Here is a 14530-nt window from a genome sequence, read left to right as displayed (position 1 = left end):
CGGTTGCTTGAACAATATCTCCATCTAATGTAATGCATGAATTGAATTAAAAAATTAACCCTCCAGCTACTGCATACAGACAGAAACTCATTCAGCCAAAGCATTCATTGGGCTGTCACTCTGGCAAATAGTAGTAAAAATTCATATAGCACTTGAAAAACAAGACCAGAACACTTGCAATGTAGAGGGGCAATCATCTCATGCTTCAGGAACCCTGATAGATTTGAATGTATTAACTCAGTTCTATGGCCTTGCCTACATTTGTTTCCTCAGTCTTACTAGCAATACTGATAGGTAGGCACCATACTATGTAGGATTGAATAAGGTTTTAAGATGCCATGAATCAATTCTGCTTTAAGCTGTCTGGAATAATCTTACTTACAAGCTGCCTTCAAAAATGACTACCACAATCATTCTCCAAGAGCATTATAAAAGGCTCCAGAACCAGCTCATTTAAAGGCTCCTTTTAGAATTGCTTCCCCATTCCTAAAATTTCCTCTTCAGTGATGTTTCCCTGTAAGCCTTTGGTCACTTGCACTATCATTGAAACAATCATGCTGTTTTCATATATGCTTATCATCACACGAATGGGCAGAACCGTAATGACACTGCTCCTAAATTCTCTTGCATAAATATTGTTGACACTTCTCCCCCTCCCTCCCTCTCTCCTCCCCCCTATAGTAGTCAGTTAGCTTGGGCTTTCTGCTCATACAAATTGCTGTCTGGCTTTAGTTACTAGTACGATATATCATGATTGAATTTTATTATCACATCCCAATTCTAGTTGCTATATCTATCCACAAGTGTGTGGGAATTACATACCTTGCTGCCAAATATCATAAGATCCCAGAGGAGAAGCTCTATTCAATTGTCTAATAATCCATCACAGACAGGACAAGACTCGATGGCATTAAAAAGACACTTTTCTTTAAAACTCCTCAACAATGAAAAATAACTTACTACATAATTCAGTGTGAGTCCATGTGCATTTTGGGTAAATTAGCTTAAACAATGTCAGCTGATGTCAGTACAGGCTGAGGCTGATTGAGGATCCAAATCCCTTCGGTGACTGAAAAATCTCAGCTTTAATTTCTAAAATAATGGTTCCAAGAATCTGGAGAAAAGATTCTGCTGGATTCGGCAGTGTCCTTTTTCATGTCTCACCACACCCCTGAGGTGTGGCTTAGTGTTTGAGAGCACTACACAATAGGGGGCCAGCCCTGGCTCCTTTTTATGCCCCATTTGGATCACCCTAAACAACTGCACTCTCTTGCCCTGTTGTTCACAGATACAAGGATACTAGATATTTACCCAAAGCTTCAGAGCCTTGGTACAGTTCAGATACTTACCCAATTATGGCTCCCTATCTAGAGGTCTCTTCCCAATACACCCTTCAGGAGGCTCTACCATGCAGAATAGCGAGGAGGATCTAAACTTCTACCCTACCCACACAACCTCTTCCCTGCACAAGCCCTGGCCCTCTCCTGCCTGATGTCTCTGCTGAGACACCAAATGGTGACCTACGGGGCCTAAAACCTTCCAATGCCTTTTGGAGTGACCAACAGCCTGGCTGCTTTACCTTGTTAGAGTGTGCAGCCTGGTGGTGTCATGTCTTACAGTCTGGGGCAACTGGCAGCCCTCCCATCCTGCTTGGAGTCCTTCAGAAGGAAAGCTGATGGGCTCCTCTCCTCCCACTTTAGAAGGGGGTATGGTGGGCCCTCTCACCGAAACCCAGCCTGCAGATGGCCAGAAATCCCCTTAAAACATTCTCAAAGTGCTGTGGCGCATCTGGTTCCAGGGCATGCCAGAAACAAGAGGAGGTTTTGTTCCTAAGTGTTTTGAAAACTCAGGTGGAGGGAGGCAAAGGAGGGTTATTTTATCCAATCCCGTCTTTACCTCAGCTTCTGAGGTGACCAGTGGCTATTGTGATTGGTGCCAAATTCCTTGCTCTTTTGCATTTTCATCTGGCAGTGTTTCCTGGCTACTGGTAGAGGTGCAGTGAAGTGATCGTCCACTTGGTGGAGTTAGGAGACTTTAAAATACCATGGGAAAATATTGTTGTCATGAACAAAGTCAGGGGCCAGCTCAATCAATACAAGTGCTCAAACAGCACTTGAAGACACCACAGGCCAAATTCTCCCTTTGCTGACACCAAGACAGCCCTGCAAAGCTGAATGAGGACAATTTGTGTCACACTGGTGTAAATGAGAAGATAATGTCACCTGATTAATTTATTTTGGAAATGGTTTGATTTGAACTAGCACAGAGCTTTCTCCAATACGTTCCTGGGAATAAGAATTGGGGCCTTTGTATTTATAGCTGTTGAGCCAGTAACAGTCATGCAAGCCGAATGACAGCAACAAGACAACAGACGTACAAATGACAGGAGAATATTCCTTGCAGTTGTAATCCCAACATATCACTCTATATTGTGACCTGTATTTAAGCACACTGTGTCTTCAAATAGAGTGCACACCTTAAACACCTTCCCATTTCACCTTAGGTAAACTGGTATCATTGCCAGTGTGTGTGCAGTATTCCCTACAGTTACAACTACAGGGAATACGGCACATGCTAAGGCAACGCATAAGAAATACTGCCCATACTGAGGTCATCCCAGTTAGCTATCCTGCGAAGACTTACTGCATGCACTTCACTTTACGTACTGTGAGTAGTGCCGTTTAAGTCCCTGCGACCATTCATCATGCGTACAGTTCAACCTGTGCCTACGACTTTGCAGAATGGGAGGGCGGTGGCCAAAGTCACTTGGGATGTTTTTAAGGAACCTCACTGTACGTTACAGTTTTGTGCAGAGCTGACTGAAATTTTCCCAAATTCAATGGAAATTTTCAAATTTTAATTGGAAAAAAAGTGGGAAAAAATGGTGGTGACATTTTCCCAAAATTTCAAACCAGCCTGGCAGAACTCCACGACCGCTCAAGAATTTTTTGACCTTAGAGGACAGCAGGAGCAGAATAGGACATGAGCCCCCTATTGGCTGTTGCCCACGTCACCTGTCCTCACTATCTCTTCTCTTCATCTGATTTACCTCAACAGTTTAAAACACAGCAACAACAAACTGGAACCTGCATCCTACTGTTACCATAACAACTCTCTAATGTCATTAATGGCAATGTCCTGGGGCAGAAGGTTAACTATTATAAATTAAGATCCCCACTGAGTGATATTATGAGTCCCGAGAAGTGAATTCAGCTCATGAAGATATTTTGCGAGGTTATACCTAACAATGTCATATCCAAGAATGTAGATGTTGGAAGGCAACCACAATTGCTAATCATAAGGTCACCTGCCATGGGTAGTGCAGTTTCTACGCACAGTTTCCGACATCAGATTTAAATTAGCTAAATAAGTAAACATGACACTGATGGAAAAGCAGCTCATTGTAATGAAATCCCGCAAGTGCCGCCAACACCCAGTGGCTTTCAATGAAATATCACATCCCAAACTATTAACCCTCAACAGGCAATGCTGGCAACCCCACCGGAAATGATATTTCAGTTGCAGAAACCCTAATTTGCTGCCTGTAAAAGATCAGTTCCACGAAGTATCATATCTGAGCTGAGGGGACTTCTGGCAATGACTAGTAGAGTGAGAGACCGTGTAATATCCACACAAAACCTTTTCTTTATGTAGGGGCTTTTAAGCTAGAAGAAATCTAAACACTGAATAAAATATATTTAAAGATCACTTGAAATACCTTGAAATGCAGCCACCTCTAATATGGAATTCTGCATCACCAACGCCACACACCCATAATTAAAATCCTCCCTTTTCTCTGAGCCAGTGACAAAACTCTTTAAAGAGCAGCTATGGGTCAGAAAAGTGACTGAGTGAGAATATTACTTGTATTACACTAGCTCCTGGGGACCACTGTCATGGATCAGGGCCCCATTGTGCTAGGAAGTGTACAAATACATAACAAAAACCAATCCCTGCCAAAAAGAGATTACAATATAAGTAAAAATGGCACCTTCATACTCAACAGATTAGATCATTCTATTCAGAGCTACTCACTCCACTGACAAAAGATAAGTAGAGGTGGGCCTGAACCAACACCCTACAGAACCAGATGCCTCTGAACTTTGGTGTGCTCAAAATTTGGATCCAAATTTTGCCACTGACAGAGCCTATATCTAACACTAAGTTTTTACTAGTTTTTTCCCCTGTTATCACTGCACAGTGCCACTGTGGGAGACTGAGCTGGATTCTATTCTGTCTCAGATATCACCCAGAGAATTAACTGCAAGCCACTTGCAGAATCTTTATTAGTGGTGACGACACATGGGAAGAAAGAACCCAGAGTGATTTCAAAATCCCACAGAAAGTTTGCAGAGCTGGTAGTTTGAAAAGCATTTTTCTACTTGTAAACCAAGCAGATGTGATGTGGTGTCTGCCAGAGACAATACACATGGTTCCCCACAGCGCCATCTTCACAGTCTCTTTTCAAAGTAGGACTAGATTTTAATTATCTTTTGAATATCTTGCCTGAAGATTCAAATGCATTGTGCTCTGGGGTCTGACAGGAGTTTTTCAGCAAGCCTCTATTTCAGAAACACAAAACAAAATACGTATTAGCCGTAAAAATGTTCCATAATATAATAAGGCTGTTTCACTAGTACAATGTGAAATATTTTAGTGTGCTATCACCCCCATGTGATTTTATTCTGTGTTGGAAGTGCAAGTTGTATCCAGTAGAGGGGCTTGCTCCATATTTTACGCCCTCTCTTGAGTGGGAAGGTTACTCTTGTGATTAAAGTAAGTATAGCTCCAGGAGAGAGAAGATGTGGGATCTATTTCAGGCTCTGCTGTAGCCTGATTCAAACCCCCTTGAAATGGAAATTGTTCCATTGATTTCAATGGCCTTTGAATCAAGCCTTTAATTGACTTATTTTATGATCTTGAGCCAGTTACTTAACCTGTCTGTAAAATGGGGTAATAATACCTCCCTGCCGCACAGTGGGGTTGCAAGGCTTGTTTCATTGATATTTCTAAATTACTTTGAGGTCCTCAAATCGAAGCTGCTAGCCACAATTATTCTTAATGATATTATCATCACCTCATCTCCCTTTTCCTAGTGACACTTAGCTATATTAGTAGCTTTTATCATGTTAAGCATCCTGCATTTTTGCAGAATTCCGGTTAGTGATGTTTTGCACTAAGATCCTGCAGACACTTTAAAGGAACATTTGTTATTCAAAACCATCCCTTGGTTGCCTGTGAAGCCTTTAAGGAACTTTGTATAAAATAGATTTTAGGGCAGGATTTTTAAAGCTGCATCCAGATTCTGGATGTCCAATTACTTATAATTTCTAATGGGAATGGGGTATTCAAATCTTTTAAGCAGCTGTCACAGCTCTAGTCAAGCTGCCCCTGCTGGACACTCACCAGGTCACTGCATTTGAGTCCTACATGCTGGACCATGCGCTTTTAACCTTTCTGGAGTCTGAGCAGAGTCCAGGCTCATGGTTTCTAGGCATGCTCTTGGGGCGCAGAGTCTCTTTCTGTCACTCACCTCTGAGAGTTGGGACCCTGCCGTCCAACTGCCCAGGTCCCAAGACTCTTTCTGTGGAGAAAGAGGTGGTCTGTGGAGAAAGAGGTGGTTAGGGACTATTTAGAAAAGCTGGATGTGCACAAGTCCATGGGGCCGGACGAGTTGCATCTGAGAGTGCTAAAGGAATTGGCGGTTGTGATTGCAGAGCCACTGGCCATTATCTTTCAAAACTCGTGGTGAACAGGGGAAGTTCCGGATGACTGGAAAAAGGCTAATGTAGTGCCAATCTTTAAAAAAGGGAAGAAGGAGGATCCTGGGAACTACAGGCCAGTCAGCCTCACCTCAGTCCCCGGAAAAATCATGGAGCAGGTCCTCAAAGAATCAATCCTGAGGCACTTACATGAGAGGAAAGTGATCAGGAACAGTCAGCATGGATTCACCAAGGGAAGGTCATGCCTGACTAATCTAATCGCCTTCTATGATGAGATTACTGGTTCTGTGGATGAAGGGAAAGCAGTGGATGTATTGTTTCTTGACTTTAGCAAAGCTTTTGACACAGTCTCCCACAGTATTCTTGTCAGCAAGTTAAAGAAGTATGGTCTGGATGAATGGACTATAAGGTGGGTAGAAGGTTGGCTAGATTGTCGGGCTCAACGGGTAGTGATCAATGGCTCCATGTCTAGTTGGCAGCCGGTGTCAAGTGGAGTGTCCCAGGGGTCGGTCCTGGGGCCAGTTTTGTTCAATATCTTCATAAATGATCTGGAGAATGGTGTGGATTGCACTCTCAGCAAATTTGCAGATGATACTAAACTGGGAGGAGTGGTAGATACACTGGAGGGCAGGGATAGGATACAGAGGGACCTAGACAAATTGGAGGATTGGGCCAAAAGAAATCTGATGAGGTTCAATAAGGACAAGTGCAGGGTCCTGCACTTAGGACGGAAGAACCCAATGCACAGCTGCAGACTAGGGACCGAATGGCTAGGCAGCAGTTCTGCGGAAAAGGACCTAGGGGTGACAGTGGACGAGAAGCTGGATATGAGTCAGCAGTGTGCCCTTGTTGCCAAGAAGGCCAATGGCATTTTGGGATGTATAAGTAGGGGCATAGCGAGCAGATCGAGGGACGTGATTGTCCCCCTCTATTCAACATTGGTGAGGCCTCATCTGGAGTACTGTGTCCAGTTTTGGGCCCCACACTACAAGAAGGATGTGGATAAATTGGAAAGAGTCCAACGAAGGGCAACAAAAATGATTAGGGGTCTGGAACACATGACTTACGAGGAGAGGCTGAGGGAACTGGGATTGTTTAGTCTGCAGAAGAGAAGAATGAGGGGGGATTTGATAGCTGCTTTCAACTACCTGAGAGGTGGTTCCAGAGAGGATGGTTCTAGACTATTCTCAGTGGTAGAAGAGGACAGGACAAGGAGTAATGGTCTCAAGTTGCAGTGGGGGAGGTTTAGGTTGGATATTAGGAAAAACTTTTTCACTAGGAGGGTGGTGAAACACTGGAATGCGTTACTTAGGGAGGTGGTAGAATCTCCTTCCTTAGAAGTTTTTAAGGTCAGGCTTGACAAAGCCCTGGCTGGGATGATTTAATTGGGGATTGGTCCTGCTTTGAGCAGGAGGTTGGACTAGATGACCTCCTGAGGTCCCTTCCAACCCTGATATTCTATGATTCTATGATTCTATGATGCAGGCTCCTCCAGATGCCTCAGTAGTTTAAACACCTTTCCCAAAGTTCCAACCTTGTGGGCACTCTTGTTTACAGTTTACCTCTGTAGGGACATGTAATAATTAAAGCAAACAGAAATCTTTTGCAAAGCCTGTGTCCATCACAGTTAATCTAGACAGCACAAGAGCCATACAGTTCTACGTAAAAAACAGTAACACACCTAGAAGCCATTACCTGCCTCAGTTTCCTCACCAGTCTTGAACATTCTTTGGGACTTCATCAGAGTCCTTTAGGGTGTCCACAATATCCCCTCCTGCAGCTCAGGGCTTCTCCTCTCTCTCTCCTGCAGCCAGCTTCCTTCAGCCTTGTCTGGTTCCACAGCCAGAAAGTCCCTCTTCCTCCAAAAGCTTGTCCCTCTCTCCTGCCCAAGCTTCCTTTGTCAGGCCAACCCACCCAATCTCTATGTTTTTATAAGGCTGTACCAACACCTGATGGCTTGGCTCCCTCTCCTGGGAATATTCTATTTCTTCAAACCCTAGCCTTCTACAGAGAAGTTGGAGAAAACTGGATTTAGCTTGGATGCAGTTCTTTTTTCCTTCTGCCTGAGCAAGATCTATTCAGGTGCTGATAGCCTTTAATGACTGATCTATTCATAGAGAAGGCCCTTCATTTTCAGTTTGAACTGATTTTTACTGAAAAATTCCTGAGTTTTACAAAACTGTTATTTAGTTTTTACTGGTTTTCATTCAATTTTTGGACCGCTCAAGTACATGAAAATACTGATTATGTTAAGCAAATCCAATAGGTTACATTAGTATATGTGTTTATGTTAATAATAAATGAGTCTAAGTGTAAATGCAAGGCTGTGTATTAAAATAAGGCAGTGTAATGAAAGATACACATGCATATGCATGTACGTGCCTATGTGAACATACTGTTAACGTGCAATTCATGAAACAAACCACAGCATTACACTGCTTTAACTTTCAATACTCTTACTTTCTCTATTTGTTGCTTTTTTTCTGCCTTCCCATCCCATAATATTAACCATGATATTTACCCAGAAAACTGTTACGTTAATTTTTACTCTGATTTTCACCTCTTTTTTAACTATTTGTAATAAACACGGATAAACACCCAGGAAATTATTTAAAAAAATAAAAACAAAAAATAAAGGGCCTTGTTCATAGATAGACTTGTAGTCACCACTCCCCTGCCTCCTTCATGCAAGGAGTATAGGGCATTCAAACACAGTAAAGAAAATCATTAGACATAAGGAATATAAACAGTTGATTAAACCAATCTGGAATTTATAAGTTGTACGTAGACCGGTTCTGCAAACTGTCACAGCAGCTCTGGAAATCTCAGCCTCAGTGCTTTGCTGTTTGCCTTCTCACTCCTAGTCAAGTCCTGTGATGACTAACGGAGGTAATTAACTTGTTAAATAATAACCACCTGTTCTGGCAGGGAGAAATAGCCTTTTGTACTGACAGATACCTCCTAAAAAGGTTTGGAGGATATAGAACATCAGCAAGAAATTAAGCCTACGACATACAGTCCACTGACAATAAAAGGGAACTCCCACTCCGTTCAGCCTTTCATACTGTGTCTTCCAATTGCAGCTGCAAGGCAAGTGAGTATAGCACACATTCAGCTCAGCCTCCCTGCCTCAGTGCGCCTGGGCTACTCCCAGCTTTCAGATCTCAGTCCTTAACTCCCAAAATCTCGCTCCTGCCGCTCACATCTCAGCTCCCAGCGCTCCCGGATCTCAGCTCTGACCTCAGCTGTCTACAGTGACAGTTTCTTTACCGTACTTTGCAGCTCTCCGATATCGGCCTTCTTGCAGATCTCACCGGCACGCCAGTTTTGTGAGTTGGTTTTCAGACTTCAGCACCAGCTCTTCAATTTACTGCCTTAGCTCCCAGTGCTTCTTTGTAAATGTATCTACAGCTAGGGACAAATATGAGACAACGTGATCTAGACATTGAGCAGGCAGATTTTGTACAAGCTTCCCCATATTTGCCAGTGCATAACCACCCTGACTTGCCGCTCCCAGCCCAGGGACACTGCTCCCTCATCACAGGACAGGAGGAACGCCCATTGATGTCAGTGGAAGTTATTTCTATTCTGCCGCTGGAGAATGTGTTTCTTTGTGCTCATCAGGCACAACCAGTCATGCCCACTTCTATAGCGCAGTATTCAATGCACATCAGTGCAGGCTAGGATCTGCCATGTTGCAAACTTATGATTGTATCCACAATTCTTGTCCTATTTGGCGATTTTCCCTAAGCTCCAGCTCCTGGAGTCAATTGATTACAAGAAAATCTCAGCTTTCATATAAAACTACAAGAAAGTTTCTATATACACAGATTGATGGGATCAGAATTAGCTGTTACCACTCAAGAAAGATCTTGGCGTCATCGTGGATAGTTCTCTGCAAACATCTGCTCTATGCAAAATGGCAGTCAAAAACCTAACAGAACGTTAGAAACCATTAAGAAAGGGATAGATAAGAAGACAGAAAAATATCATAATGCTACTATATAAATCCATAATATGCCCACACCTTAAATACTGCACGCAGTTCTGGTTGCTCCATCTCAAAAAAGATATATTAGAATTGGAAAAGTCACAGAGAAAGTCAATAAAAATGAGCAGGGATATGGAACAGCTGCCATACGAGGAGAGACTAAAACAAATGGGACTGTTCATCTCAGAAAAGAAATGACTAAGAAGATGATAGACATCTATAAAATCATGAATGGTGTGGAGAAAATGAATAGATCTGGAAGTGTTATATATCCTTTCATATAACACAAGAACTAGGGGTCATCCAGTGAAATTAATAGGCAGCAGGTTTAAAACAAACATAAAGGAAGTACTTCCTCACGCAACAGTCAACCTGTGAAACTCATTGCCGGGGGATGATGTGAAGATCAAAAGTATAACAGTTCAAAAAAGAATTAGATAAGTGAATGCAGGATAGGTCCATCAGTGGCTATTATCCAAGATGGTCCGGGGCACAACTCCATGCTTTGGGTTTCCCCAAACCTTTGACTGCCAGAAGCTGGGACTGGACAACCAGGGATGGATGGCTTGATAATTGCCTTGTTCTGTTCATTCCCCCTGAAGCACCTGGCATTGGCCGCTGTCGGAAGACAGAGTACTGGGCTAGATGGACCACTGGTCTGATCCATTGTGTCCGTTTTTATGTTCTAGATATCAGGGTTATGGAGAAAAGCTTGAAAAGTGGCCCTAAAGTCTCCAAAACCAGAAAGCAGATAAAAGAACCTGAGATGTATTATTTCTTTCACAGGTCATGAGTTGAGAGACAATCTCTAGATTTTGGAGGCCCTATTTATGATTTTTAAATGCTGGAGGTTGACAACACTGAGGAGGAGATTGCCAAATCCATTCTCCCTGTAGCCAGTTTTGAACTTGGAGCTTACAAGTCCAAGCCCAGCACAATGGCCCTGAAATCTCAGGATGCTGCTCTGACTTCACAACCTTTTAGTTCCCAGCCACTCTCTGATCAAACACTTTGCTTCCCTTCTCTTACTTCTTACCAATTCTCTGGCCTCAAATCTCCTCTTTTATCCCTTGCTTCACAGCTGACTGTTCCCTTCTTCTTGCACCAACTATCAAAATCTCACCTCTGAGATCTCTGCTCTTTGTTTTCTGCTCCTAGAAGAGGTGCCCGTTTTCTCTTATTAGCAAAGGGCCAGTTGAACTCAAGGGGTTTATGTTTTTCCATAAGGTTTGGCAAATTCAATCTGCAGATTTAGGAAAAGGGGGAATAAAAAGGATGCCTATTCCCTGGCTGGCTAAGGTATCTCTGAGTGTTTAAAACAAAATTAAAAGGGAAATTAAAGTTAGATTGTACAAATACATTTGCCTGCTGGGATTTGCCGGCAATCCATGGATTTTGAACCCAGGTCCACAGAGTTCTTGTCTATCATCACACTGCAGCTAACAACTTACTGGCAGCAACTAGAATCAGAACTCCTTGAAGACCAGCTCAGATAGACGGCATCATCCCTGAGCCCCAATTGCTGGAACACTGGAGCTTCTGGTTGGCCTGCTTCCTCTACTTAAGCCGGAAGGAGGAACAGGAAATCATCCATACAAACGGTTGACACTGAGACGAAGTTGGCCAGTGATAAATGTAGGATGGGGTGGGAGGGACCATCTCCCCATGCCAACCAGGGTTCAGAACCAGGAGGTCATGAACTGAGAGTCAGATACTAGGAATCAGGAGGTCAGGGTCAGGAGCAGGAAGTGCTGGGCTCTACCATGCTTTGAGCTGCTCACCGAGCACTACCTCACCCTGGCCTCCTGACTCAGCCTGATTCCTGACCTCAGCTCCTGACCTCCTGGTTCTGAACCCCCACTGGCATGGGAACCCAGCACCCTGCCCTATGCTAACCACTAGGCCTGGCCATTTATATCCTGGCCCTGACACCCACGGACTTCAAAGTCAGTTTCTTCCATGATGGAAAGACCCTGGTAAATATCGCTACAGGAGCAGAAAAACCTTTTCCTTTTTTTTTTAAATGTCAGGACAGAGTATTTATTTAAAGGCTGTTTTACAGAAACTGGAATTTTTAAAATAGGTCACTTAAAGAAGTATCAAGGTGACAGTGTCATTGTAACCCCTGCCGTCTATATGTGACCCCTTCAAATTAAGGTGACAGGATGTGGGAAGCTTGCACCACTTCTGTTCCTTGCATTGTCACTGTTCTACGGATCAACAGAAGACATCAGCCCACAGGGCTGTCAAGCCAGCCCTCTTCATGAACATTACATTTACATACAAATAGGATGAAGTGCACATTTGGAGTACCAAAACTTCTTGGGGGTGTACGCCTCCTGCCTCCCAGAGGAGGAAAGCATTTTGGCTGGCTTCCTTCCGTCATGGCATTTCCAGAGACATTAGGTGGAATGTGAGGCCTTTGTTATTTTGCTGTGTTAAAGCAAGAAATTAATGAGATAGTGTTTCAATTCAAAGTCCAGCGCTAACTGTAAAATCTTTAGCACAGAGCATTTTAAGTGAGCAGCCTTATTGACAACCTGCAAAACATCACTCATAAAATCACACACAATGTAAAACTGGAGTAATGGCCACTTGTGCTTATTAACAACTGTGGCGCTTTTGGCAAAAGTAAGAGTGACTGGCCAGATTCTGAGCCATCAAGTACCTAAGCCTAAACGAACTCATGGTACCTGCTCCAAAGGCTGCCTCCAAGATTCACAGGGCCGAAGGCATGGTGCAGAAAGAGGGACCCATTCTTTGTCCATTCCTTTGACCCACTCCTCAGAAAGCTCAAAGACTAGAAGGGTTATTTTAAGACGGGGGGGGGGGGGGGACAGCGAAAGTAGCAAAAGGCTTAAATTAAGAAAGGATAAATTTACACTGAATAACAGGAAGGCCTAACTTGCAATGGCACGTGAGTCATTAAATGAGTTAGTCATGTCTGACTTATATCACCATGCAATATCCCCTCTTACAAACAAACACTGCTGCGGGATGTTTTCTGAGTAGCACAAAGTAAGATGCAACGATTTGCTTTACCTGGATCAGACAGGTGTTTGCCTTCTCTTTATCTTAGTCACATATTTTCTTTTCATTCCCAGCCCTCCTCCATTTAATCTTAATATTTAATTTTATATTCTACTGACATCTAATACTGAGCTGTTACATGACTTTTCATGTACTTTTCAGCTGTGGAGCTCAAAGCACTTTATAAAGGAGGACAAGTATTATCCCCGTTTTACAAACGGGGAAAACTGAGGCACAGCGGGGTGGAGTGACTCAGTGGGCGAGTGACAGAGCCTGGAAGAGAACCCAGGTTCCTGGAGCCTCAATTCCATGCTCTAACCACTAAAGCATGCTGCCCCCTTTGCTGTTAGTTTTCTCCCACCCCCCTTCTTGTTCTCCCCCTCCCATCCCCCTTCTCCTCATTCTCCCCCTTCCTTCTCCCCTTCCCCTGGGTCTCCCCTTCTCCCCTTCCCCTGGGTCTCCCTTTTCCCCTTCCCCTGGTTCTCCGCCTCCCTTCTCCCATCCCCCTTCTCCCCTTCTCTAGGTTCTCCCCCTCCCCTCTCCCTTCCCCCTTCTCCCCTTCCCCTGGTTCTCCCCCTCCCCTATACCCTCCCCCTTGTCCCGGTTCTCCCCCTCCCCTCTCCCATCCCCCTTCCCCTGGTTCTCCCCCTCCCCTCTCCCATCCCCCTTCTCCCCTTCCCCTGGTTCTCCCTCTCCCCTCTCCCATCCCCTTTCTCCCCCTCCCCTGGCTCTCCCACCCTCCTTCTCCCAGCTATCCCCCTCCCCCTTCCCCCCTTCCCCTGGTTCTCCCCCTCCCCTCTCCCATCCCCCTTCTCCCCTTCCCCTGGTTTTCCCCCTCTCCTCTCCCATCCCCCTTCTCCTGGTTCTCCCCATCCCCTCTCCCATCCCTCTTCTCCTCTTCCCTTGGCTCTCCCATCCCCTGGTTCTCCCCCTCCCCTGGCTCTCCCGCCCTCCTTCTCCCGGTTCTCCCCCTCCCCTCTCCCCTCCCCCTGGTTCTCCCCCTCCCCTCTCCCATCCCCTTTCTCCCCCTCCCCTGGCTCTCCCACCCTCCTTCTCCCAGCTCTCCCCCTCCCCCTTCCCCCCGTTCTGTGGTCCCTCCCCCCAGCTGGCTGATGTCACACGCCGGCGGGAGGCAGCCGGGCGACCATGGCTGCGGCCGGCTGGCGCCTGGCGCGGGGCTGCAGCTAGGCGCCCGGGATGGAGCCGGGCGGGCTCGGGGGCCAGGCCGACTGGATGCGGCTCCTGCGGAAGCTCAAGGAGGTCTTCGACGTGTGCGACGAGGATGCGGCCGGCTTCGTCCGCGTGGAGCGTTTCGTCGCCCTGGGGCTGCAGTTCGGCCACGGGGATGAGGTGAGCGGGGCTGGGGGCGCGCCCAGCCCCCGAGCGGGGCAGTTGCCAGCGGGGCTCCGGTTCCTCCAGCGCCACCCGGGGCTCCCTCCCCCCGTTCACCCTGCAGCGCCCGCCCGCCGTCCTGCATCCCCCCCCCCCTTTGCACCTGCAGGCTCCCCCTGCCTTGGGCTCCCCGCATCGCTGCCCCTTTGCGGCAGCTCTGCCACCTCTTTTAACTGGGGCTCCCCCTCTGATCCGGGGGGGGGCACCCCTGAGCGCTCCGCACCGCAGGGCCAGGCTGCTCTGGGTCAAATCACGTCCGAGGTGATTGCACGGAAATGCACTTTCTCCTGCAGCCTAGAGCAGGAAGAGGCACTCTCAGGGAGCCTGGGGCTACTTCTCTGCTGATTTGACTCCAGACCCCTCTGGCCAAGGGGGGCAGTTCTGTTCCTGCAGT

General features: G+C 45.8%; 1 protein-coding gene across 2 annotated transcripts in view; it reads left to right on the top strand.

Moving 5' to 3' along the window:
* The first annotated feature begins 13876 nt into the window (after positions 1–13876).
* RAB11FIP4 (RAB11 family interacting protein 4) overlaps positions 13877–14530 on the top strand; it is a 196731-nt gene continuing 196077 nt past the window's right edge. Inside the window, exon 1 of one of the 2 annotated variants that reach the window (XM_084648385.1) lies at positions 13877–14094. In XM_084648385.1, coding sequence (XP_084504511.1) covers positions 13942–14094 — 153 coding nt within the window. In that variant the 5' untranslated portion in view covers positions 13877–13941. The remainder of the gene's footprint in view (positions 14095–14530) is intronic. The other variant, XM_084648384.1, reaches the window with a different exon arrangement.

This window comes from Lepidochelys olivacea, assembly GCF_965140295.1.
Source record: "Lepidochelys olivacea isolate rLepOli2 genome assembly, chromosome: 14".
In the NCBI taxonomy this organism is placed as follows: domain Eukaryota; kingdom Metazoa; phylum Chordata; order Testudines; family Cheloniidae; genus Lepidochelys; species Lepidochelys olivacea.
This window is presented reverse-complemented; position numbering and strand designations above follow the sequence as displayed.